Source organism: Cryptomeria japonica, chromosome 6 (assembly GCF_030272615.1).
Source record: "Cryptomeria japonica chromosome 6, Sugi_1.0, whole genome shotgun sequence".
In the NCBI taxonomy this organism is placed as follows: domain Eukaryota; kingdom Viridiplantae; phylum Streptophyta; class Pinopsida; order Cupressales; family Cupressaceae; genus Cryptomeria; species Cryptomeria japonica.
In genome coordinates, this window is record NC_081410.1 from 149856890 (window position 1) to 149882434 (window position 25545).

The 25545-nt window shown below is 39.2% G+C and overlaps 1 protein-coding gene across 8 annotated transcripts in view; it reads right to left on the reverse strand.

The window, feature by feature from the left end:
* The window catches only part of LOC131064998 (uncharacterized), a 161070-nt gene that overhangs the window by 55469 nt on the left and 80056 nt on the right, over positions 1 to 25545 (reverse strand). For all 8 annotated transcript variants that reach the window (XM_057999367.2, XM_057999363.2, XM_057999365.2 and 5 more), the window contains 2 exons: positions 12783 to 12881; positions 12346 to 12590 (listed from right to left, as the gene is read on the reverse strand). In XM_057999367.2, the coding sequence (XP_057855350.2) occupies positions 12346 to 12590; positions 12783 to 12881 (344 nt within the window). The remainder of the gene's footprint in view (positions 1 to 12345; positions 12591 to 12782; positions 12882 to 25545) is intronic.

A 25545-nucleotide genomic window follows, 5' to 3' on the forward strand; every position in this document is an offset into this window, starting at 1 on the left:
TTACACTCTATAGAAAGAAAAGACTAAAGAATCCCTTAACACCAACTCCACGAGAAGATTGAACTTGTAAAGATACTGACTGCACATACTGCAAATGATAGAAATTGTAGTAGGTTGACCGGCAGCTGAGTAGTATTCACTGGCACATCCTTCTGCAATTGAGTCTTTTAACAACTGGTATCAAAGCCTTGGGTCACGGGTTCGAATCCTGTAGGTCTCGTTGAGGGGGGGATTGTAAGTCGTCTCGCTGCCCTCTAGTCAGTGAGGCGTTCAACTTGCCCTCGGGATTCGTGACAAGGCTTTCTCCCGCCTCCCGTGGATCTGGGTATATCTGGCGTTTGTAGCGGGCATTGATAGCTTATCTCCTATTATGCATAATGTGCATTATAGTTGTTACTTTAGGTATGTTTGCCGTTGCGCCAAAAGCTCAAGCTCTCAATGCCCACTACAAACACCAGATATACCCAGATCCACGAGAGGCGAGAGAAAGCCTTGTCACGAATCCTGAGGGCAAGTTGAACGCCTCACTGACTAGGGGGCAGCGAGACGACTTACACTCTGTAGAAAGAAAAGACCAAAGAATCCCTTAACAAACTTCCTTAGCTACTTTTGAAAGACCTGATTCATCCATGACTGAAAAGTGGTTGGGGCATTAGTTGAATTGAAAGGTATCACTAAAAACTCAAAGTGTTCAAAAAGACATCTAAATGTTGTCTTCTCTACATCCACCTCTCTCATTATGATCTGGCAGTAGCCTAACCTCAAATCAATCTTATAAAAATAACAAGCACCATTCAATTCATTAATAGCTCATCAATCCAAGGAATAAGATACTTGTTCTTGATAGTTATCTTGTCCAATGCCTTATAGTCAACACACATTCACATTGTACCATATTTCTTCTTAACCAACACTACTGAAGAAGCGAAAGGGCTCTTGCTAGGTCTAAAATGTCCCATATCGAGTAGTTCTTTGATGGCCTTTTCAATTATATGACATACTCGATACCTCTCTCTGGTGGCACACTCCAAGAGGTATGCTACTAAACACCTTGCTAGGTTTGGATAGCATTTTCTTATACCTCTCTCTGGTGGCACTTCAGAGGACTAAATAAATTAATTCCTTATAAATAATCAGCTCATTAGTCACAATGTATCTCTCATCTTGTATGGAACCCTTGATTATACTTATAGTCCATGAGTCCTTAGCATATTCAACTAAAATCATCTCCCTCCAATCAACAATAATCTCTACTAAAGAAAACAAGTTGGGTTTTCTAGATAGTGCATCAGCAACCACATTTTTCTTCTCCTTGACATAAACAATATCAAAATAAAAGGTTTAAAGTCTACTCACCCATTCCTATTGCCTGTCATTGACGTCCTTTTGATTCAAGACGTATTTTAAATTGTTGTGATCGGTCTTAAGTTTAACAATGAACTCGCCTCCGACCAAGTAAGGTTTGAACTTGCCCAAGGCATGCATAATGCCCAACATCTCTTTCTCGTATATAGAATAACTCTTTTCCACACCTCTCAACTTCCTGCTTTCGAAGGCAACTGGATGCTTATCCTACATCAATATAGCTCATGTTCCCTGTCTTGAGGCATCACACTCCAACTCAAAAGGTTAAGATAAGTCTAGAATAGCTAAGACTGGATAAGTGCTCATCACTTGTTTTAAGTGATCAAAATGTCATAGTGTTGCATTTGTCCACACAAAATCCCCTTTATTCCCCTTTCAAATCTGTGAGTGGAGCTACTATCTATGAGATTCTCTTAACAAATCTTTTGTAGAATCCACATAGTCCAAAGAATCCCTTACAAACTTCTGCAGCTACTTTCAAAAGACCTAATTCATGCATGACTAAAAAGTGGCTAGGGCATTGGTTAAACCGAAAGGCATCACTAAAAATTCAAAGTGTCCAAAATGTTGTCTTCACTACATCCTCCTCTCTCCTTATGATTTGGTGGTAGCCTGACCTGAATTCAATCTTAGAAAAATAACAAGCACCATGCAATTCATCAATCCAAGGAATAGGATAGCTTGATTGTCCTCTTGTCCAGTGCCTTGTAATCAATGCACATTCACATTGTGCCATCTTTCTTCTTAACCAACACTACTTAAGAAGCAAAAGGGCTCTTACTAGGTCTAATATATCCCATATCAAGTAATTTTGGCCTTTTCAATTTCATCCTTGTGCGTCTTTGTATGCCTCTATGATGTCATGATCCCTGGTTTAGACCCTTCCTCCAATCCTATGACATATTCGATACCTATCTTTGGTGGCACTCCAGGAGATATACTACTAAACACCTTGCTATGCTTGGATAGCAGATTCTTGTAGCTCTCCTTGGTGGCACTCTAGGGTACTAAATAAATTATTTCCTTATAGATTATCAACTCATTAGTCACAAAGTATCTATCATCCTGTATAGTACCCTCGATTATACCTATAGTCCATGACACCTTAGGTTATCCAATTAAATTATCTCCCTCCAATTAACAATAATCTCTACTAGAAAACACAAGTGGGGTCCCCTGCATAGTGCACCAACAACCACATTTTTCTTCCCCTTGACATAAACAATATCAAAATCATAGGCATGAAGTCTACTCACCCATTTCTACTAACTGGCATTTAGGTCCTTTTGATTTAGGAAGTACTTTAAGTTGTTGTGGTTGGTCTTAACAATGAACTTGCCTCCCAACAGTTAAAGTCTAAACTTGACCAAGGAATGGATAATGGCCAACATCTCTTTCTCATTTATAGAATAACTTCCTACTTTTGAAGGCAATCAGATGCTTATCCTACATCTATAAAACTCCTATTTACTCTCTTGAGGCATCACAGTCCAACTCAAAAGATTTGGAGAAGTTTGGAATAGCTAATCTCGGCAAAACCTTTTTGAAGTGATCAAAACATTGTTGTGCTACATTTGTCCGCACAAAAGCCCCTTTCCTGGTCAAATTTGTGAGTGGAGATGTTGTCTATGAGAATCCCTAAACAAATATTTTGTACAATCCACATAGTCCAGAGAATCCCTTAACAAACTATCTTAGCTAGTTTAGAAAGACTTGATTTATGGATGACTAAAAATTAAAAACTAGAAGTGTCCAAAAAGACATCTGAATGTTGTCTTCACTACATCCTCCTCTATCATTATGATCTAGTGATAGCCTGACCTCAAATCAATCTTATTAAAAAAACCAGCACCATGCAATTCATCAATAAGCTCATCAATCCAAAGAATAGGAATCTTCTTGATAGTCCTCTTGTTCAATTCCCTGTAATCAACACACATATGCATTGTACCATGTTTCTTCTTAACCAGCACTACTGAAGAAGCAAAAGGGCTCTTGTTGGGTCTAATATGTCCCATATCAAGTAAATCTTCGATGGCCTTTTCAATTTCATCCTTGTGCCTCTTTGGATGCCTATATGGTTTAGAGATCACCAATTTAGACCCTTCAATTCTATGACATGTTCAATACTTCTCTGGTGGTACCCCAATAGGTATGCTACTAAACACATTCCAATGCTCAGATAGCAATTTATAAGTATTTGTGTGATAACTACTTTGCAACTACTATGTAAATATTGGCATTACGAGGCACTTCCCTACCCATTCCACCTAATCATGCATGATTAACCTTTCCATCTTCTTAAAGGAGACTACTCTCAGACCACCATCTGACATTCCCCTATGCACTATTTTCTTCCCATTTGACTCAAATTTCATTTCCATAGTATTCAAATTCATAGTGAATTTCCCAGGAATTTGCATCCAATGCATTCCAAGAACCACGTCGATATCTCCAATGCTCACCACATAGAAATCATCTTTCAACTCATACTTAACTATTTGTATACTCAAGTTAGAGATTTTCTGGGTATGAGAGAGTTTAAACCCATCTACCACCATTACTTTTAAAACCTTCAAATTCTTCTGTTTGGAATCCTCTCCTGGAGGCTAGTCCTTCATCAATGAAATTGTGGGTGTCACCATATCAATGAGATTCAATACTCACTACCCACATAAAACACCTCTGACCTTGAACTGTCCCACTTTTTGAAAGCTAGAAAATTGGGCAATGGTTCCATGATCTATCAGCACCCTATTCCTTTTTCAAGTCCTGTGATGAACTCTCTTCTTCACTACTCTTAGAATCCATATGCTGATCTGATTTCTCTAGAACTGATTCATCTACTAGAAAGTATTCAATCTACTTAGTCTTTGCCTTAACGATAAACTTATGAGATGGATCCCATGGCTCCCTACAATGAAAACATAGGTTTTTCCTTCTAAATCATTAGCTGATCATCCAACCTGGTTGCCTCATACCTTGTCTGATTACATTCCTTCCAGAAATGTCTTTTGTCTTTGTCCTCCTTATGTAGGAATCCCTTTGCCTAAAATTTATTTCACGAAGTGGAAGACTCCATGTCTCTAGCTTTCTTGATGGCTTCTTCTAATGTAGGTGGACTAAGTACCTTAATCCAAACATCAGATAAACCATCCATGAATAAAACAACAAGTCTCCTCTCTAAAATATGGCACCAAAATTGACAACCTCTGAAAATCAGCAACATAGGTGTCCACTGAACCACACTGTTTTAATTGAGACAACTCCTTAAAATGCAATTCTAGATCCTTTTTATCAAATCTATCAATTAACCTCTCGATGAACTTTGCCTAAGAGTTGATATAATCATGCCCAAGAGTAATCATTCTGTGATGCAACCATTCATGAGTAGTGTCATCTATGTGAATAGCAACATATTTGATTGCTTAATCTTTCAGCATGGGGTTAAGTTGTAAGTATCTAATTTCTGAACCCGTGCTCTAGTAGTTTTCTTCCCAGACCCATCATAGCAAGCACTAGTAAGTTTGCCAACCTTTCTCTACAAGTCAATTATTATGTGCTCTTCTACATGAGGTATATGCTTCATTCTACGGTCCATATAGTCTTTGAGAGATATATCAGCCTGAAAAATCTAGACCTACATCTCTCCAATCTTGCATGAACTTATCTTGCAAATCATTCAATGTAAGTTTCATTTTCAGCTTGTGGTTGGACTCTAGGAGGAAAGATAGGCATGAGAGGTCTAGTATTAGTTGTTCTAGTACACTAATTTGCAATCTTCTTATTTACCAAATTGTCCCCTTGGCCATTATTGCCACCATTGTTTCCGCCATTGTTATTGTTATTCTTGTTGGTGTTGTTAATGTTGCCCCCCAATTGTTGAGCCATCAAATCCACCAACTGCGCAATGCACTGATTTGTTCCAAGCATGCGTTGATTTCTTTCAATGCATGCATTGATTTATTTCATGCATGCACTGATTTGTTTGTTGTCCCCTAACCATCATATTCAAAATGTTCAAGATCCTCTCCTACGTCTCTAATAGCCATGTTTACTTCTCTATTCACCACTTGCTATAGGATTAGAACCACCTGTTCTAATTCTTGAAGATGAGTCCTAATGCAAACCAAGTATTCCAAAAATAGTTTGACCTTCTAGAACTTGTGGCGACTCTCACTTTCTCCGTTTTCTGCAAATGTATCTCTGCTCTCTTTCACTCTTAAGCTCTTAAGTAACACAAGCTGGCAGGAAAACCAGCTCTGATACCACTGTAATATGCACCATTACTTTTTCTTTTTGGTTTTGTATTTGTTTTCAGAGTGTTTGATATGAAGTTTTAATGGTAAAGCCACAATGCAGAAACAAATAACATAATAGAGAATACTTGCAATAATGTTCAATAAAAATAACACTCAAAGCTAAATATTTGAAATACCTACAGCTAAAAAATAGCATTCAGATATAATACTGAGATTGGACAACAATATAACATTAAAAAGAACAATACCTAGATGGCCAAATTACATCAAAATGACAATACAAGCAGACCCATTTGCTACTGTTGCAAAATGGGACTGCTGTTGGTATGATATCACCAAATTGGGACTCCAAAATGATGCCAAAACGTTAAAAACCATAGCTGCTCCTCCTTCAAAAATGTGATCCAAGAATAAAGGACTCCTAGGCACCCCTTTTTCTGCACAAAACTGCCCAAAACCCTAGGTGTCCAAGCCAAGGAAGCTCACTTGTGTGTACAGCTAGCAAAGGAGAGGTGCGCCCAGCAATTAGAGTATGAAATAACCAATCTTAATAAATCTGTTCTTCTTCTCACAAATCTGCTCAATGAATCCCCTTCAAAGCCAGATGATGCAAACCAAAATCTCTTAAGATGAAGCCCAAATGTAGTTCTTGAATGAAACCAGCAATCAAATCCACCACGCAAGATCTTTCACCTTCAAAGTAGATGTCATTTGTGAAGGTTTTCTTCCTCACAAAGCCTTTGGTTGAACAAGTCCAAACCAGTAGAATCCTATTACCAAATCTCCAAAACATGAATCCCTAATGAGCTCAAGGGAGGTCTATTTATCCTTCTCAAAACCCCATGCCCCATTTAGTGTTTTAAAAATTTTGTTTAATTTGAAATACCCTTGTGTCTCCCATGTAGGCTTCCCCCTTAGTAGGCCACTTAAATTAACCTTTTAAAGCATCACCATATATCCCTTAGATGCTATAATTTATGGAAATGGTATTCACTAGTCTAATTTGCAAACTAGGAATCAAGCCCAATCCCATTAATTACATTAAAGAACCAATTAGGCTTCAACTTCAGACCTATTGGTGAGGGTTGGCCACTTAATTGATTGATTCCCTTATTGATTGAATGAGATGATTGGAAATTGAATATAAAGAACTAGGCTAAAGGCGCAAAATTAACAATAATCAGCATGAACAGACAATTTTAAAATAGATTTTCAGACATCAAATATAGATCTATAAATGGTAAGCAAATAGGAAGCTATCTCTAAAGTCTAGGCTGAAATTGGGTGGACATTGATGCTAGGCATCTTTTGTTGGAATCAAGGAACACTGAGAGGGGGGGTGATTCAATGTTCTGCCATTTTTAACTTTATTAACCTATTCTTCCAACCACTTAATGCAAATGAAGAAAAGTAAAGTGCAGAAACACAAAGCAATGATCAGCAACACCATAGCACCAGTATTTTTACGTGGAAAGCCAGTTAAGGGAAAAACCACAGTGGGATTCAAACCCACAATATTAATATACTCTGTGAGAAGTACAAAAATATTACATGAGGGGAATGCACATGCATTCAGGCACACTGCCTAGAGCTCACTACTCAATTACAAGTGAGGGCTACAACCCCAAAAGGCTCACTGCCTTACAAAAGATTACAAATAATACTTGGAATGTTTGAACTGATAAACAACATCTACAAATGCCTGAAACAGTTCCCGTTAAGCACAAAATATTTAGTTTTGCAACTCTGCTCTGTTCTGATAATCTATTGTAATCCGGAGCACAAATCCTTCAACTGCGCACATGAAACTGCGCACAATCGCTCATACACACATCACACATAACCACAGATACCAAAAATGATCAAATCAATCGCCTATATATATCCGCAACATCAAATTAAATCTATTCCATGTTGGCCCAAAAACGCATAACACGCAAATGAAATGTGTTACCCAAGTCGGCTCAATCCAATCCAAAAACAACCAAGCAGACCAAAACAAATTGTCCACATGCTTCCCATATGTCGGCTCAACCTCCTCAAACAAGCAAACAACCGCCAAAATCACTCTGCACAATCCGCACAAGGAATCTTTACACGCTACAGCTGATAAACACTGTTCTACCAAAAAACTTGTCTACCGAATCTTCCAATTTACACAAGACTCAACATCGGAGGCCATAAACCTGGAATAAGGCATATTACACATCCACAATGCATCTCCGAGATCCGCAACACCAAATACTCAACACCTCTAAACCGCCAACCAAAACACTGTGCACTCTGTCGAATGTCCTGTTCTTCTCACTGGACCTCGTTGGACCTTAATCAATCTTCCGATATGAATGAATCATGAACTATGGATTGGATATTTGACTCAAGTTGCCATCAATGACAACATCTGAACAACAATGCAATGTCTCATGCCAACATCTTTGTCCAGACAATTGTCTAGGTGCAAAATAGGTATCAAGTTGATCTTAGGATCTCCTATCCTTTTGTATGGTCAAATTTAAGATAAAACACCAAGACAATGCCACTAGGCACCCTTGTCCGGCCTTTTTCGGTTGAACTAGGTCCCACTCATCTTGTCTCATTCTGAACTGCACTCCTATGTACTCTATCTGAACCTATAACTTGTTTCCAATCTTAGATCTGCACTTACGAGGAGCAAAATGGTGTTTGGGGCTGTATAAGGGTTTGCCTTAGTCAATCCCAAGGTTAGGACTCAACCCTACAACAATAATGAATAGGAAATAAAAGTCTAATTGAAATGCTTGAATGGAAATGCTCAATTGAAATTATTATACCTTCAATTGATGATGTAATGCTCTTAGGATAAGTCCTCCATGTGTCAATGCAATAACATGATAAATCATCATAAAATTCTCATTAAATCATAATTGAAGATGCCTTGTTGTGGCTTGCTACTCCTTGAATCATAATAATTGCTCTTGGAATGAAACTTGTAGATGTAAGAATGAGATAATAGAAGATAATGAAATGAATTAGGAGCGATACTTTATATAGGGATCTCAAAATAAAATCACCTTTTTGGCCAACTTAAAATAAATCATTTTTTCGAATCAGGGATAGTTCTGGAAATGACAAGACTAACTCTTTAACTTCCCAAAATTTCAGCCAAATACTGTTGGACAAAGGTGCTAGGCAGCATTGTCCCAAAATTGTAGGGCTGCAAGATAATAGGATCTAATTTTAGAACTATAATTTATATAAAAAGTTAAAATATTTAGGCGGGGGAAAAGTGCATTGAACTTTGAAATGGCATAGGACCCATATAAGATTGAAATGAAATAAGATAGAGGGCACACTTAAAATAAGAGCCCAAATGACAAAGTGTTGATGCATTAAAGTGAAATAGGGCTCATAATATTGAATAAAATATTAATTTTGTAATAACACACTACCAAATTCTACTTCTACCAACAAGAATAAGAACTCTAGAAAATTTATTTTCATCCTACAACTATGAACTCCCTTTTTGAAAGCTTTGCATACATTATATAGAAAAGATGCACCAATTCCACTATCAAGATAATTAATTGAAAATGGAAGTTCTTTTTCCAAAATTGGTTTCATGCAAAATTGATTGATCACTTAGTGGAGGAGTTACATGCAAGAATATGGAATTTGAATTTTACCTCAAGAAGCTTCTATTTCCTCCTACGACATGTGCTAAATTAACATATTGAGAAAATAAGAAATTTCAAAATTAATTTCATGCAAAATGATTGTTGTCATAGTGGGGGTTACACTTGACCATGCATTTGAAATTTGAATTTGAGATTCCTTCCCAAAAATATTTTCATGCAAGACATATTCCTTACAACTTGTCATAGTGGTAGTTACATTTGACCATGCATTTAAAATCTGAATTTGAATTCATTTCTAGAATCTTCTTATTTCTCCTACACCATGTGCTCAATTATAATATTGAGAAAATAAATAATTTCCAAATAAATTATGACCTCACGTGCAAGTCACCACTTATTAATTCTTCTTTTTAAACTAATTCCACCCTTATTAAATTTTTCATATCTAATTAACATTGCTCATAAAATTAATAATAATAGTAGTAGTAGTAGTAGTAGTAGTAGTAGTAATAGTGATAATAATAATAATAACAATAATAATAACAATAGTAAGTCTAATGAAGGTCTAAAAAGAGGGTTATGACAAATTTAATGGGATAAAAGGTCCCATAATGCATAGAGGAATGGGAAAATTAGAATAAGTGCTAGGAGAGTGTGAAATTGAACTCATAATAAAGAAGTACAATTTACGACACTATAGGCGCCATAATATAAAGTCACTTTATAAAATTAGATAACGTTAAGTTAAAAATTTAATTTAACTTTAATGCATTAACATTATCTAAAATAATTCCTCTAGACACCATAAAACACAAAAAAATCATCATTAAATACAATCACCAATTAACCCAAAGTGAGACCACTACCAACTAACCAAGTTGGTGCCCAAGCTATCACTTACTAAAAAATAGTAAAAACAGACAGATTGTCTAAAACCGCTTCAAAAAGTGTCATAATGCGAATCTTACCAAATCGAGCTCAAAGCAACACCTGTAATTGCCAAATCAGCTGGACTAAATGGTCACCAAGGCCCCCAGATTTCCCTAACCCTAACTCATTAGCCTACAAGAACCCAATCAATAGGCTAACGGTCATCAAGTTGTCAGTGCTTAGGAAGAGGACATTACAATAAAGCTCTATAAGACAATGTGGGTGGTGGCTCAACCACAAGAAATCAACACCAAATACCCAGATTAACACACACGCATGCACACTATTCTTTCCAAGAAGAGTTACAAAATTATACACAAAAACAAAAAAATGTAGAAAAAAGAAAAATTTACATTATATCATAGTATCAAACATAAGCATGCTGATTAACATTGCTTAAGAAATCAACTAAGCAACCAAAATTGTCCTGGCTAGAGAAATTAAGATATCTAATAAATATTGAAGGGCAACATAAAATATGAGAACCATTTAAATGATGTCCTTGACATTAACATATATTAGCTTGCAGATTTCTGGATTGGACCATGTGAACATTAGTCTCCGTCAATATTTCAGAACACTCCATGATCCATCACTAACCATATATAATTATGGCTATGTGTACATATCTATATATAATTAGAATTGTTAGTAATCCTAACTCTATATATATATTCACATGCACACACTTTCACATATTCATCTTGTTTTTTTTCTCATTTTGTAGTAATATAATATATGTGTGTAGTTACTATGTATGTATTCTATCTATTCACAAACTCTGCAAGTACTCTCCGAGTTGCCAAGTACTCTGTTTTTTTCACTGCGTGAGTTTTTACAAGTTTAACTCGTGAGTTTTTACTGACACAAGAAAAACACAGGTAAAAACGTAGAAATGGTTAAACACTAGTTGAGTGGTGTTTTTCAAACGCTTTTTTTGTCTATAAACCATGTATCTCTTTCAAGATGTCAATTTTTAATTTGATACATAATGTGATTAAATTTTGCAAAGAAAAAATATATGCTTTTTAAGAAATTTTAATTTTAGTACCTTCTAACTTGTCGAGTTTTTACAAGTCAAAAATGTTGGGCTTGTCGAGTACTCTTCGAGTCCAAGCCTACGAAATTTGTATGTATTAATATACATAAATCCTAACTACATATATATATATATATATATATATATATATATATATATATATATATATATATATATATATATATATATATATATATATATATATATATATATATATATATTAACATACTATATAGTAATTCTAACTAATTTTTTAATTATAACTATTTACATATACTAATATGGTTAACATATATATTAATTTAGTTATCTGTAATTTTCTAGTATTTTATACATACATATATACATGTATATATATACATATATAAGTGTATATATACATATATGTGTGTGTATAACTATAAACACATATGTGTGTGTATATATAGACACATGCACACACTGGTTCACATATTCATCTAGTTATATCATTTTCATTATACAGTAATTTTGTTTTCTCATTTGTTCCTTCTCCTTTGGATTAGTTTTACACACTTATTAATGGTCATTTAAACTCATCTTGCCCCTTTTATCTTTGTATTATCTTTGCTAGTTAAAATTCTAAGGGTTTTTTTAATCTAGCTGACACTTTAGATATTGCTAGTCTAATACTATATTTTAAGTCTTTTCATGTTAGTTGTAATCTTCTAATTAGCTCTCATCATTTTGCTCAATTGGGTTGTCCTTTTCCTTGTTTGTCTTTTATTTCAGCTCTATTTTATATTATTCCTCTCTATTCTCAATTCCTTTTTCTTTTTCTTTTTTGAGTTGTAAAATCTAGTTGACTTTCCCAAGTAATTATCTTGATTCTTTAGTCACTCCTTCCCCTCATCTATTTGGCTATCTGATCTGCTAATCATCTCTCAATTCTCTTCTCTTGCTTACTCATCTGTTGATTGATCAAGGAGTGTGATCCAAAGTGTCAATGGAGTAAAAATCTCACATAGTCTAGTCCAGAAATCTACAAGCAAACATTATGGACTGGAAATATCAAGTCTTTAATTAACATATATTAGCAAAAAGAAGGATCACAATATCAGATCTTTAGCAAAATGTAATAAATATAACATCAATCTCCACAGAATACTGATCTTACCCTGTTCGATTTCTCAATCTCAGGTCTCTATCTCGATCTTGATCCCAATCCTCATCCCAATCCCGATCCCTATCCGTATCTCTGGCTCTATCTCTGTATCTCTCTCTGTCCCCATCTTTGTTCCTCTCTCTTTCTCTGCTGTCTCTATCTCTGTCGAGGTCCCTAAAATGGTTATCTCGAGTGAAGGATGTCCTCGATGACTTACTCTTCACTTCATTCACTCTCACAATCCTCCCACCAATCACCTGATTAAAGGACAATAACCATCCATTAACATGACAACAAAGAAATGGGAAACTGGGAAATTTTGAATTTATAATCAGGTACTAGAGACATTATTTTCAAGCAGACACAACATAATATTGAAAAGATTCATATTTTGATAATCGAACTTTAAATAAACTATCAAATACAAAGACATGCATCTCCATCCGCACCCTTCCATCCATATCTTTGATTGCATTGACTGCTGCTCTGGGATTAGTAAAAGTGACAAACCCATAGCATTTACCCCCAAAATCGCGGTCATTCACAATCTGCATGGCAATTAAGCAAACCAAATGAGAACAATCTATGAAAACTTTACGCAGTAGATAGACAAACACAACAATAAGAATGAGTGCTCTATAATAACAAATCAGACAAATGAATAACAGAAGAGTCGAAGACATAATGAAAGAAAATTCATAACATTCACGACTTACCAAAATAGTTCACTGAACTTGAAAGAATAGCAAGTTAGGAAAGAATTAGGTAAAAAGAAGCCCAGCCCAAAACAAGTATCTAAGAAAAAATAAATATAAACACAATAAAACAGTATAAACTTTATTTGCAAAACAACTTCAATATCCTAACAAAAAATTAATCTGGTGATCAATGACAGCTCTTTAATTAGAGATTGCTCAATTAAACTATGTTTCTAAATGCCTTCACAACACTTTTTCAAAATAATTAATAAAGATGAATCGTTTTGTACCACATATGAAATAACATGTGAATTAATAGAGGCCTATCCAACCATTTGACAATCAAAAAGATGTATATATACAGGAATGAGATTCTTTGAAAGGAAATACTTGAAGAATTGACAATTCCAACTATTAGTTTTCTTCAAATATGTATACATAACAAAGCAGAGACAAATAATTTTATGGCTACAAATATGAGCTCCATATGAAAAGTCACAAATCAAAACCTAGCATATAAGAAAAACTGTTCAGATGTAAATCAGATTTCTTTTAGGATTCAAGATCGTTTCTTTCAATGTTTTCTTTCATCTATCCCTTGTTTTTATATTTTTTTTTCTTTCTGCAAATAGATTTGTGGCACAACCAATGAAAGCCCAGATTTGTCTATGATTTGCCCCAGATCCAGTCCTATGACAGGGATTGGTTGTTATCGGGAAAAAGTGTATAGTTAGTAATGTTAATTATCAATAGTTAGTTAGCCGACGGGTAGGTAGTTGGAGTCGCGACGGTTGGGTCGCACCCCTTCGGCAATCATATATTGTATCACCTCCGGGTGTTGTGGTGTAATGTTAGTCGTGTCAGATGTAATGTTGACGACAGATATAATATGAACATCCTTTGACATTAATGGAAAGCTTATTCTGGTACTTCTTTTATATTTGCATTGTACATTGCTGTTCGATTTCTGTATATTTTCCTGTTTACCCAGTGAGGTAAACATTTGGCGCCGTTGCCTACACGAACTCAGGAACGGAAGACACGGATGGCGCACAGACACAAGGGGCCTACCCGTTGGTGAAGTAAACCCGGAGAATCGACAACAGCAAATTTTACGAGAATTTCATGAGCGCCAGGATGACGGACGTAGGGAAGACCAACGAAGGACAAATAATCCTTAAATTGTGAAAGGAGAGAAATAAAGAACACTGTTAGAAGCAGAAGAATTATGTTGATTGTATACAAAAGAGTGAATTAATAAAGACGTGTTGTATTTTGATTTATGTGTTGAGAAACATGAAATTGTACCACAATTAATGCCCAATTTACTGAATAAAGACAGAAATAAGAAATTAGAAACCGACGAGTGGGAGGCTGCGCAGAAGGCTTTGATTCTGGAACAACGTGTAGAACGTAGACGGAGGCTGAGGCAACTTGCCGAAGGACGACCTGCCGAAGGGTTGCCCGAAGGGAACCAAGGAGGTGTAACGGAAGGTGCAGAAGCCGAGGGGAATTTCTACGCGTCGCCAGACTACGGTAGAGCGAGAAGCCTTGAAGAGTTTCTGGAGGAAACTAGGTTACGGAGAGAACTAGTTGAAGAGACTCGAGATCGGTTCAAAAACTTATCTCTCACGCCACAAAGGGAGGATCACCGAAGGGAGCCGGGCACGGGTGACGACGAAGTGCCACAAAGGGAGGATCACCGAAGGGAGCCTGGCACGGGTGACGACGAAGGGGAAGTTAACCGCACGGTAGGTATAAGGCAGAACACTGTACCTTCGGTCACCACCACAGGAGACATCAGCGGCATCGGAGGAAGTAACCGCACGGTAGGTACAAGGCAGAACACCGTACCTTTGGTCACCACCACAGGAGGCATTAGCGGCATCGGAGGGAGCAGCACCGGAGGGCAGACACAGCCACAACCACCTCCAAGTAGACGATTTCCATCAATGGCGACCAAACAGAAGTTACCCAAATTCAACGGGGATAGCAAAGATGATCCCGCACGGCATTGCCGTACATACGAAACCATCTGGACAGCCAACGGGGTGACTGACCAGGATGAATGGATGAAGCAGTTCCCCGCCACACTGAGAGGAGTGGCTATTGACTGGTATGCAGACTTGGATAAAACCAGTGTAACTACGTGGGATGAATTGAAGAAGGCATTCGAGAAGGAATTCCGGCTTCTCCGAGATGATAACGAGATAGTTTCCGAAATCTACGGAACAAAGCAAGGAAAGAAGGAGACCGTACGGGCGTACAGGCGCCGACTAAAAGAGTTAGTCGGGAAAATGGAAAGCCAACCGGCCGATGGCTTGAAGAAGAGGTGGTTTGTCGAGGGTTTGAACCCTAAGCTACGACGGAAGATGAAAATTGTGCCTCCAACATCCTACGACGACGCATACAACCGGGCCATGGACCTGGAAAGTGAAAATAAGACGGCCAAAAAGAAGAAGAATAGACCTTCATCATCATCTGAAGATGATGACACATCGGAAGAAGAGAGTAGTAGTGACGAGAAGCCGAGGAAGAAAGTCACAGCCCTGCAAAAAGATATGGAAAGGATGTTAAAAGAATTTAAGACAATGAAGGGGACTACAAGTAAGGACGATGAACTATGGTGCACGGAGTGTAAGGAGAGCGGCCACACGAAAGGTGCCTGTCCCAAGAAGGCATTTTGCGACATCTGCCAGATTATGGGTCATTCTACGAAGGAATGCCCATACAATCTGAAGGCACGTAACCAGCAAGTGCTCTTTGCGCAGGAGCAGCCATCCACATCGGAGGCAAACAATAATGCATCATCTGGAGGATACCGGGACAATAGACGCGGCGGTGGAAGGAATAGCAACAATACCAATAACGGAAGCCGTATCCAGTATGACGTCAAGGGCCGGCCAATTATCCAATGTAGGGCCTGTAATCAGTGGGGGCACTTCGCCCGTGATTGCACGAAGGAAGCCACCCCTCAGCACCTCTGCCGTTGGTGTGGGCCAGGCGACCATGAGGACGCAAATTGCCCGCAGGCAGGGGTGAATCTCCTCAACATTGAGAAGGCTGAGAAGACTGGTGAGAAAGAAGTATTGGCGATCACCCGCGCCCAGACGAAAAAAGCCACTTATCCCGACCCCCGTACGGAGAAGGAGAGATTACGGGAGGCAAAGGCCAATATTGAACGTGAGATGACAACTGAACGACGGGACAACGAGGTGGCGAGTACATCATTCCGTACGGAAGTGGAAAATAACATCATTGGGCAAATATTGCAGATGGAGGTGCCGATAAAGGTAAAAGACCTTCTAGACTCTATGCCACAATTGAGGACTGCCATCCTCACCAATGTGCAAAGCACCGCATTGTCGAGTGCACCACAGGTAGGGGTTCCCGCCACCGCTACGAAGAGTACACCACAGGTGGAGGTTTCCGTCAGCCCTTCGACTGACCCGATGTTACTAGCCTTGAGCAGTGGTAGACACCCAGCTGTGGTAGAAATGGGTATCTGTGGGACCATTCTGAAGGACACCATTGTGGACGGTGGATCTGGGGTGAATGTACTACCAGAAGAAACATGGAAGCGGCTGGGGAAGCCCACCCTGTGGCCACCCACATTCAACCTGGTGGGAGCGGACCAACACGGCATTAAGCCACTCGGCCTGTTGATGGCCCAGCAAGTGACAATTGGTACGCAACCATTCTTGTTAGATTTCGTGGTCATTCCCTCGAAGAAGAAAGGCTATGACGCCATCCTGGGGAGAGTGTGGTTGATCAACGCAAGGGTAAACCACAACTGGAAGAAAAATACACTTTCCATGGAGAAGGGAGGGCGAAAATATACCATTGACCTACACACCCAAAATGTCGGCGAAAAGCTCGCCTCTTCCGACTCGGAGGACTCTAATAAAGGGGAAGGGGGTCCCGATGAAAGTAAGGGCAAGAACGCGATGGAGCCAAACAGTGAAGGGGTGCTAGAATTGGAGGGATGTTCTGAAGATGAGAGATGCTCACTTAACGGGCTCTTCCATTGGCAGATGGAAGATTACGAAATGTTCCAAAGCTACAGGCTCGAAGTAGAGGAACCAGAGCAACCAACAGAGGTGTACCTGCCGGAATACAAAGAATATTGGAAGGGAGACGCCCCAAACCCTGGCGACGTAAATAATCTGAAGAGTGTCGGCACCGATTGGAACCCTGTGTGGAAGGCCGCAGCCTTCAAAATCTTTATTATCCTTCTTCTTCTTATGTACGGGAAGGAGGTCGTGGTCCCTGTAGAATTTGTGGTTCCAGGTCTTTCAATGACCAATGAAAATAAATTGGCCACCAACGGGTACAAATTGAAACCTTACCACGCGAAGCGCGCAGGGGACCCGAGAGGCCAGACAGACACTCGAGAGTCCGGAGGGGGACCCGAGAGGATGGAAGGAGACTCGAGAGGCCGGGCAGGCGACTCGCCAGGTATAGGACCAAAACAGGAGAATGTCGAGCGAGGAAAACCGAGAAGGATGAAGGGCAATCCCAGAGACACGGGACCCGAACAGACGACTTTCTAAGACATCTAAATTAGGAGAGGAGGGAATTTTAAAAAAAAAAAAAAACCGTACGGTCGTATGACAGGCGACCGTACGGTCAAAAAAATAATTTAAAAAAAAAAAAAAAAAAAAAGAAAGAAAGAAAAACGAAGGAAAAGAGACCACCGTGCGGTGGCACCACCGAAGGTGGAACCCACCGTGCGGTGGCACCACCGAAGGTGGAAGCCACCGTGCGGTGGCACCACCGAAGGAGCCCATCGTGCGGTGGAAGCCGCGAAGGGCCGCGTGGGCATAAAGCCGCCTACCGAAGGGAAAACCGCCGAAGGAGATAAAAAGCTACCGAAGGGAAAGCCGCACATGCCGAAGGAGATAAAAAGCTACCGAAGGGAAAGCCGCACATGCCGAAGGAAGAAAAGAAGCCGAAGGGAAGACAATCACCGCACAAATGCAGAAAGAACCAATTACACCGCACGAAGTAGGGAAGTCACCGCACGATTGGAGGTGGTATGGCGGGACATTACAGTGCCTAAAAAAAAAAAAAAAAACGACGACGGATTGAAAAATGATTCGATGACATCTGGAGCCTGGACACTAAAAATATTGGAGTGTAGAAGAAGGGTTTTGACAGTGCGCCATGGACTTTCATGGGGTTCTGAAGGTTGTAAATTGGTGTTGGCGGCGGGGGCGCTGCCCCTCGACCCCGCCCTATACTGCGAGCTGCCCCAGGACCCCGCGAGGGGCGCTACCCCTCGACCCCGCGGGGGCGCTGCCCCTCGACCCCGCTGGGGCGCTGCCCCAGACCCCGCGGGGGCGCTGCCCCTCGACCCCGCTGGGGGCGTTGCCCCCAGACCCCCAGTTTATTTTGGAGCTACAAAATACCACGGGAAGTGTTGTGCTTGTCCGTACTGTGAGAAGGAAGCCTGCAGCTAAGCATTGGCGGGAATGCCATAAGCCGTAGAGGGAGACGGATTTGGAGGTTGGGAACAAACAGAATTTGAGGGAAGGCATTGCAGGTCCGCACAGTTGTATGACACCAGGGAGTTATTCAGTTCAGTTTTTAGCCTTTGGGGAGTGTGATGGAGGATTTGAGGTGTCTCCTAGCATTTGTGCCAGCGGATTGTGGTCACCTCCAAGCATGACTGGTACGCTTTGAGGAACTCGGAGGATGTCTCGGCGGGACGTGAGGTTGCCATGGTGGATGCATAGAGGGCTCGGGAGGAGCTGACCACCAGGTTGAAGGCAATAGTCGCGTGAGACTTAGTTCAGCGTACCCAGGAGTTGGATGCCGGGAGAGCAGCACGGGTGGCTATCGAGGACAAATTGGCTAGGGAGACCATATCAATTGAGTAGCAGTGGGTGGAAGCTGAGACTGAAAAACGTGTTTTGCAGACAAGTTTGGGTTAGGCACAGGAGGATTGTGATGGCCAAGGAAGCCATATTGGTGAAATCCGCACTTGAGCATTGGCTGGTAGCAGAAAAGGTTTTCAGGCGAGGACGCAGCAAGTGTATAAGATCTGGGCCCGACTAGCGTCAGTAGTTCCTGCCATTCATCTCTATTTTGTATTAAGTCGTCGGAGTCGACTTCTTTTCTTGGGGGGGATGATGTTATCGGGAAAAAGTGTATAGTTAGTAATGTTAATTATCAATAGTTAGTTAGCCGACAGGTAGGTAGTTGGAGTCGCGACGGTTGGGTCGCACCCCTTCGGCAATCATATATTGTATCACCTCCGGGTGTTGTGGTGTAATGTTAGTCGTGTCAGATGTAATGTTGACGACAGATATAATATGAACATCCTTTGACATTAATGGAAAGCTTATTCTGGTACTTCTTTTATATTTGCATTGTACATTGCTGTTCGATTTCTGTATATTTTCCTGTTTACCCAGTGAGGTAAACATTGGTTAGGAAACTGGTTCAGAATGAATACTCAAAATCCTAGAGTAAAAAGCAGACAAATCAGCGAAATTGGTCAATTATGGCTGTGGATATCTTAATATCACAGCTTATAGGGACTCAAAAGTCTTTTAATGGATGCTAGGATAGTAGATAATACAGTTGTCTGCCAACCACAATAAAAAGATGCAAGATAACCTTTCATGAGGACAATGCCCCTCAACTTACGAGGATTTACAAAAGGATTTAATTATGCATGTCAATGCAAAATCTCTTTGTTTATGTACAGATGTAGATTCTGTCTTCCTGGGAAAATGCTTAGATTATTTTATTGTATGATGTGGGCACATTCCCAAGTCAGTAGCAGCATCTTCGACATCCAAGATGTCTTCAGAGTCGAGGAAAAAAACTTCACGTTGCCATTCTCCCCAACTTGCCAAAAGTAAGGACATCTACAGGATGTCCCCCAGCTCTCGGATACATCCCATCTTCCAGCCTGGACAGCAGGACTGATTTTTTAATTCGGAAAAAAAACCCGAAATGCTCTCCTTACAATCCTCATGTATAATAAAAAAAGTCCCAAACTGCTTTCAACCCTTGCAAACGTAAGACAAAACTGTGCAAGCCTATGGTTTTCTGCAGCCCATCCAAGAGTTTTACAACTCCTTTCAGCACTCACTCAACCCCTCCCTGTAGTCTTACAGCTAATATGAAGATAGAAATTAACTAAATGTACAAATTGTCTGGGAAATCACCAAGCCTTTGGACATAACCCACATTCCAGCCTGGACAGCTACAGTTCTTTTAATTCACAAGAAAGTTGAAAGCACTCCCTACAATCCTCAGCATAATTAAAAAATAATCCCAAACTGGTGTTACACGGCACCCTTGCAGATAAAACATAACCATGCAAGCCTAAGGTTTTGTAAAGCCTAAGGTTTTGTACAGCCTGTGCAGCAATTTTGTGACTCTTCTCAGCACTCACTCAACCCATCTGTACAATCTTAAAGCTCACATGAAGGTGGATACAAGAAAAAAATAAAATTCTTAGAAGTAGGGTTTTAAATATAACCATAAAGTTTTCCAAAATGTGTTGTGAAGTAGACTAGACCATTTAAAGTAAGCTTTCAGTGATTATTATTAATATAAGCTGCGGCCATAGTACTGGAAATGGAGACACAAACAAATGTGTAGTTTTGGCATAGCCATACAGTTTTAATACATGATCTTAGTACCCAACCCCAAAATCGGGGAAAATTTTGCTGTCCCCAAAAACACGTCAAATGTCCCTCCATTGTGGAAAATTTAAGAAAAAATTGGATTATAAATTTTCTAGACTTTATTAAGAAAGATTCTTCATGTAACTCAGTTGTTCAGCTAATGTAACTGTCTTGTTATTAATGTAATATAAGATGCCTTTCTTCCTCAAAAACAAATCTATAAAATACTTGTTGGTCAGCTGCCTTTACTAATTATAATCTACAAGTAACAAAAGAGTGTGTATATGCTATGTAATGTAGCCTCTTCAATAAATTCATGTAGAAAATTGAAGCTCATTCCATTTTTTTGATAAGACAAATCTAATCATTTCCAATCCCTTTGGTCTCAATTTTCTCTAAGCATCGACGATTTTGTGTTTGAGTTTCTGTATATGAGCCTTTTGTAGGGGTTTCAGACTTGGCCCTCCTAGCATGCCTTTCTGCCAAACACCACTCCTTTCTTGTCCCTCCTAGTGGATGGTGAGGTAAACCTTGAGGAGGAACTCATTTGTGGATTAAGTGAAATCAAAAGGCTGAAGATGAAGAACATGAAATTGAAGCTGCAAATCCAACAATCAAAAAGAGAAGATAATTCTGAAGCAAAATTATCACAAGCCCTTGAGGAATCGGAAAAACTTATTACTGATTTAAAAGTGCTGCTTGAAGAAGCAAAAAGGATAGAAGAGGAAGTTAGATTTCAGCTCAAGGGAAAAGAAGAAAATTGTGAGAAGTTGGAATGTGAACTTTAAGGAAGGAGATAGAGAAGACAACTTCTCAACTGAACAAAAACCTGAAATTTGAGAAAAGCAATAAAATTCTAGAACATCCTAAGCTATCTAAGGTCAACATCTATCAAGACAGGTACCGACTATAACGAGGAGTCAAAGTCCAAGGGTCCGGAATCTTCAAAGAAAATGAAGGATGAAAAGTCTAAGGGCTATGTAGATGTGCTAAAAAGTTTAATCAACAAAAGTAGCATGAAGAAGGAAAATAAGTCTCCACAGAAAATCAGCACCCCTCCAAAGGTCAACAAAGATAAAGATCAAAAATTCTCTCCTCCAAGGCAACCACATATGACCAGGTTCCAAAACTTTTTCTTTGGTTATTGTTTTTACTACAATCATCTCGTCACAAAGCAATAGATTGTAGAATGATTACAAGAAATATGTTTGGTCAAAAGGAAATGGGTTATAAGAACCACAAAATAGATAATGCTTCATGGAACAAAAATGGGATGGCAAATAGAAACTACAATTCCTTTGCTCCCTTAGTAGACTACAATGTTATATGCTATAAATGCAATAATTTTGGGCACCTAGCACATTTTTGTAGAAGCGTTTTTGTAGATCCTTCCAAACAGAATAAGGAGGAAACCATGGTAAAGCAAAAGAGAGAAAGAGAAAGTACATTGATATGGAAAGAAAAAAAGAAAAAAGTAAAGAAAGAAAAATCCATGCTTTTACAAACTGCCCTACATGCTCAAAATGAGAAAGACCAATGGTATATCGACAGTGATTGCTCAAGCCACATGACTGGTGGCAAGTAAATTTCTCACCATGAAGAATGTAGATGAACAGTGAAATTTGGCGATAATACTATAGAAAAGACAGATGGAAAGGGGACTCTCAGCCTAGACAATGGAAAAATGAAAACAAAGAATGTTCTATATGTTGTGGGATTGAAGCACAATCTCCTAAGTGTGAGTGAAATGTGTGACTCTTGTCATTTTATGACACCCTTGGTTCATCAATGAGAACAAATCAGAGATATGTTCCATGGCCCAGCACTACCCCAGTTGATCAAGGAGAAAAGCAATGGAATTATGAAGTGTGAAGTATTGTCTTGTCAGAAGGAAGTTCCTAAGTCTTCAACCTCGGAACTCTGGAACCCCGGGTTTCCAAGTTCCTTGTCTTCAACCCCAAAACTTCGGAACCCCCAAGTTCCCAAGTTCCTTATTCCTCAACCCCGAAACCTCCAGGTTCCCAAGTTCCTAAGTCTTCAACCTCGGAACTCCAAAACCCCCAAGTTCCCAAATTCCTAGTTCTTCTACCCCGGAACCCCCATGTTCCCAAGATCCTTATTCCTCAAACCCGGAACTCCGGAACCCCCAGGTTCCCAAGTTCCTAAGTCTTCCCAACTTCAGTGACCCAGGTCTCTGAAGTTCCCCCAACTTCGATGACCCAGGTCTCCGAAGTCTTCCAAACTCCTTCTGGCTTGCAACACTTCCGGATGGCGTGATCGACACTCAAAGATTTAAATGCTCCGACGACTTTTGTGACTTGTGCACCTTCTTTTGTGGAGCCACAGGAGTGCATTTAATGTTTTTGGCAAGATTTCCATGAAGGGAGGTACGGGGCCATGCTTGTTGTAGTGACTTATGTCATGTCTGCATACTCTAACTTTGGAAGGTCAGTCAATCCACCTTCTTAGGGTTGCCTTTTGTGGGTATGGCTAGGTTGCTTACATGTACAAAAGTCAAGTGCATGCACTCCCAGACTGACATACAGGGGTCATGATCACCCTTGTAACCATTTTTCTATATAAAGGTTGTTAAGCCTCATTGTAAAGGGTTCTCTCCCTGCTGGCTTGAGCTATTCTATGCTCTCCAACTTCTCTTGTATTATTCTGTATTTTGCAACTGTAAGTTGGTCGTTGGCCTTATAATTAATTGAAATCACCATTCTTGCCTTCTTTCAACTTATGTATGTTGTGTATGTTTCTTACCTTCATCATAGGTGTATGTTTTGTGGTTCTTCTCTCATATATGTTGTGTTAAATTTATTTATGAGTGTGACTTGTGGGAAACCTTCTCCCCTCTTGACATTCAACGAATTCTAACCTCCATACATGCATCGGGGTCACTCATACAACTGAAGTTTGTGCATCTCCTGGGTGTTTCAATTGATTCTTTGTGTCATTTCGGGTAGGGAGAGAAACAATCTCTTCTTGGTTCATCACCTTCTTTTGTTTTAAGCATTTCTCTCTTCCCTTTACCTTTTCAATTTTTTAGGATAGCCCTAGGACTTAGTTTTGAAGTGTTGAGTTGGTTCAACACCTGCACCTGGATTGAGAAGGAAGTCGGCCTTCTCTGGAGATTCAACCCCCTTGCGCAAGGTCCCACACTTCGGGGTTGTTTCCATGTTTCACAAGGTTGTTGAGTTGATAGCTCAGCAAGGGTGTGAGCTTTTGTGATAACAGTGACCAAGGGCACACTCACATTTAATGTCAAAGGATGTGAAATCAAGAAGAAAGGGAAATTGTTAATTGACGCATACAAGTAGAACAATCGATAATCTCTACCTCCTTAGTGAAATCAAAGGTGAAAAGTGTTGGGAAAAGAAAATCAGAGTTGGCTATGGCACAAAAGGATGGGACACATAAACCTTGATGATCTTGTCAAAATCAACAACAAGAAGGCAGTAAGAGATATACCAAAATTTCAAAGCCATCAAATACTATTTGCAACCAATGTCAATGTGGGAAGCAAACAATGGTAAGTTTTAAGACAAAGGAACATTCTACATCTAAACCTTTGGCTCATGCATACTGATTTATGTGGACCAACAAAAGAATATTCTACATCTAAACATTTGGCTCATGCATACTGAATTATATGGGCCAACCAGAACAAAGAGCATGCAAGGCGAGAGTTATTTCATATTGCTAGTTGATGACTATTCTAGAATGATTTGGGTTACATTCTTTAAGGAGAAACATGAAACTTTTTTTAAAAAGTTCAAGGCATTTAAAGCCTAAAGAGAATGAAACTAGTCTAAAAATCAAATGTTGGAGATCCAATAGAAGAGAATTCACTTCAAATTAATTTAAAGAATTTTGTGAACAGCATGGTATAAGAAGACATCTTTCTGCTACAAGGACTCCACAACAAAATGTAGTAGAAAGGAAAAACAAAAAGGTCCAAGAAATGGCAAGGATCATGTTAAATGAGTCCCTTCTACCAGACACCTTTCAGAGAGAAGCGGTTCACGTGGTGGCTTACATTCTAAACAGGCACAAACAAAAGTAAACAGTTCAAAAACATTGTATGAACTATGGAAAGGTACACCTGCTACTGTGAAGTACTTTGAAGTATTTGGAAGTAAGTGTTATGCAAGAAGAGATGAGGAAGACTTGGGAAAATTTAACACAAAGGCAGATGAAGGTATTTTCCTTGGATACTCTTCAAGGAGCATCTAGATTTGTTCCAAAGAATCATCCCGAATACTTGATTATTGGGGACGAAGATACAAATTTTCAAACAAGGAGAAGATTGGTCATTACATTAGAACATGCAAATATGTATTTTCTTTCTAAAATGGAACTCAAAAACTTAATGGAAGCATCAGGCATATTTGTTTAAGCCCAAGTGGCAGGAGAAGATCATCAATATGTTTAAGGACATGAAAAGGTATGAACTTCAAGTTGTATTGTTTTCCATATTTGGTTGGGATGAAGTGTGTTTCCAAGAAAACTTTAAGTAATCGTATTATATTTGCATATAACGATTTCTTCCATCCCATCCTTGTCATCAATTTTTTTAACTTTGTCAGGCTTCAAGATGGAATGATGCCAGAAATATATATATATATATATATATATATATATATGACAATTATCTTTCCCATTGGAGCAATGTCTGCCATGATGCTACAGTTGCAAATACAATAAATTTTTATGTTTCTGTAATGTCAGGTACAGAAGCTCAACTTGAGTTGTGAATTTTAAGTTATTTAAAAAAAAGGTGGAATTACTGGAGAAGCCTTGAGGCTCACTTTCATTGCAATTCATGTTAAGAGAAAAGGACAAGTGAGTTGAATTCCATAGTTTTT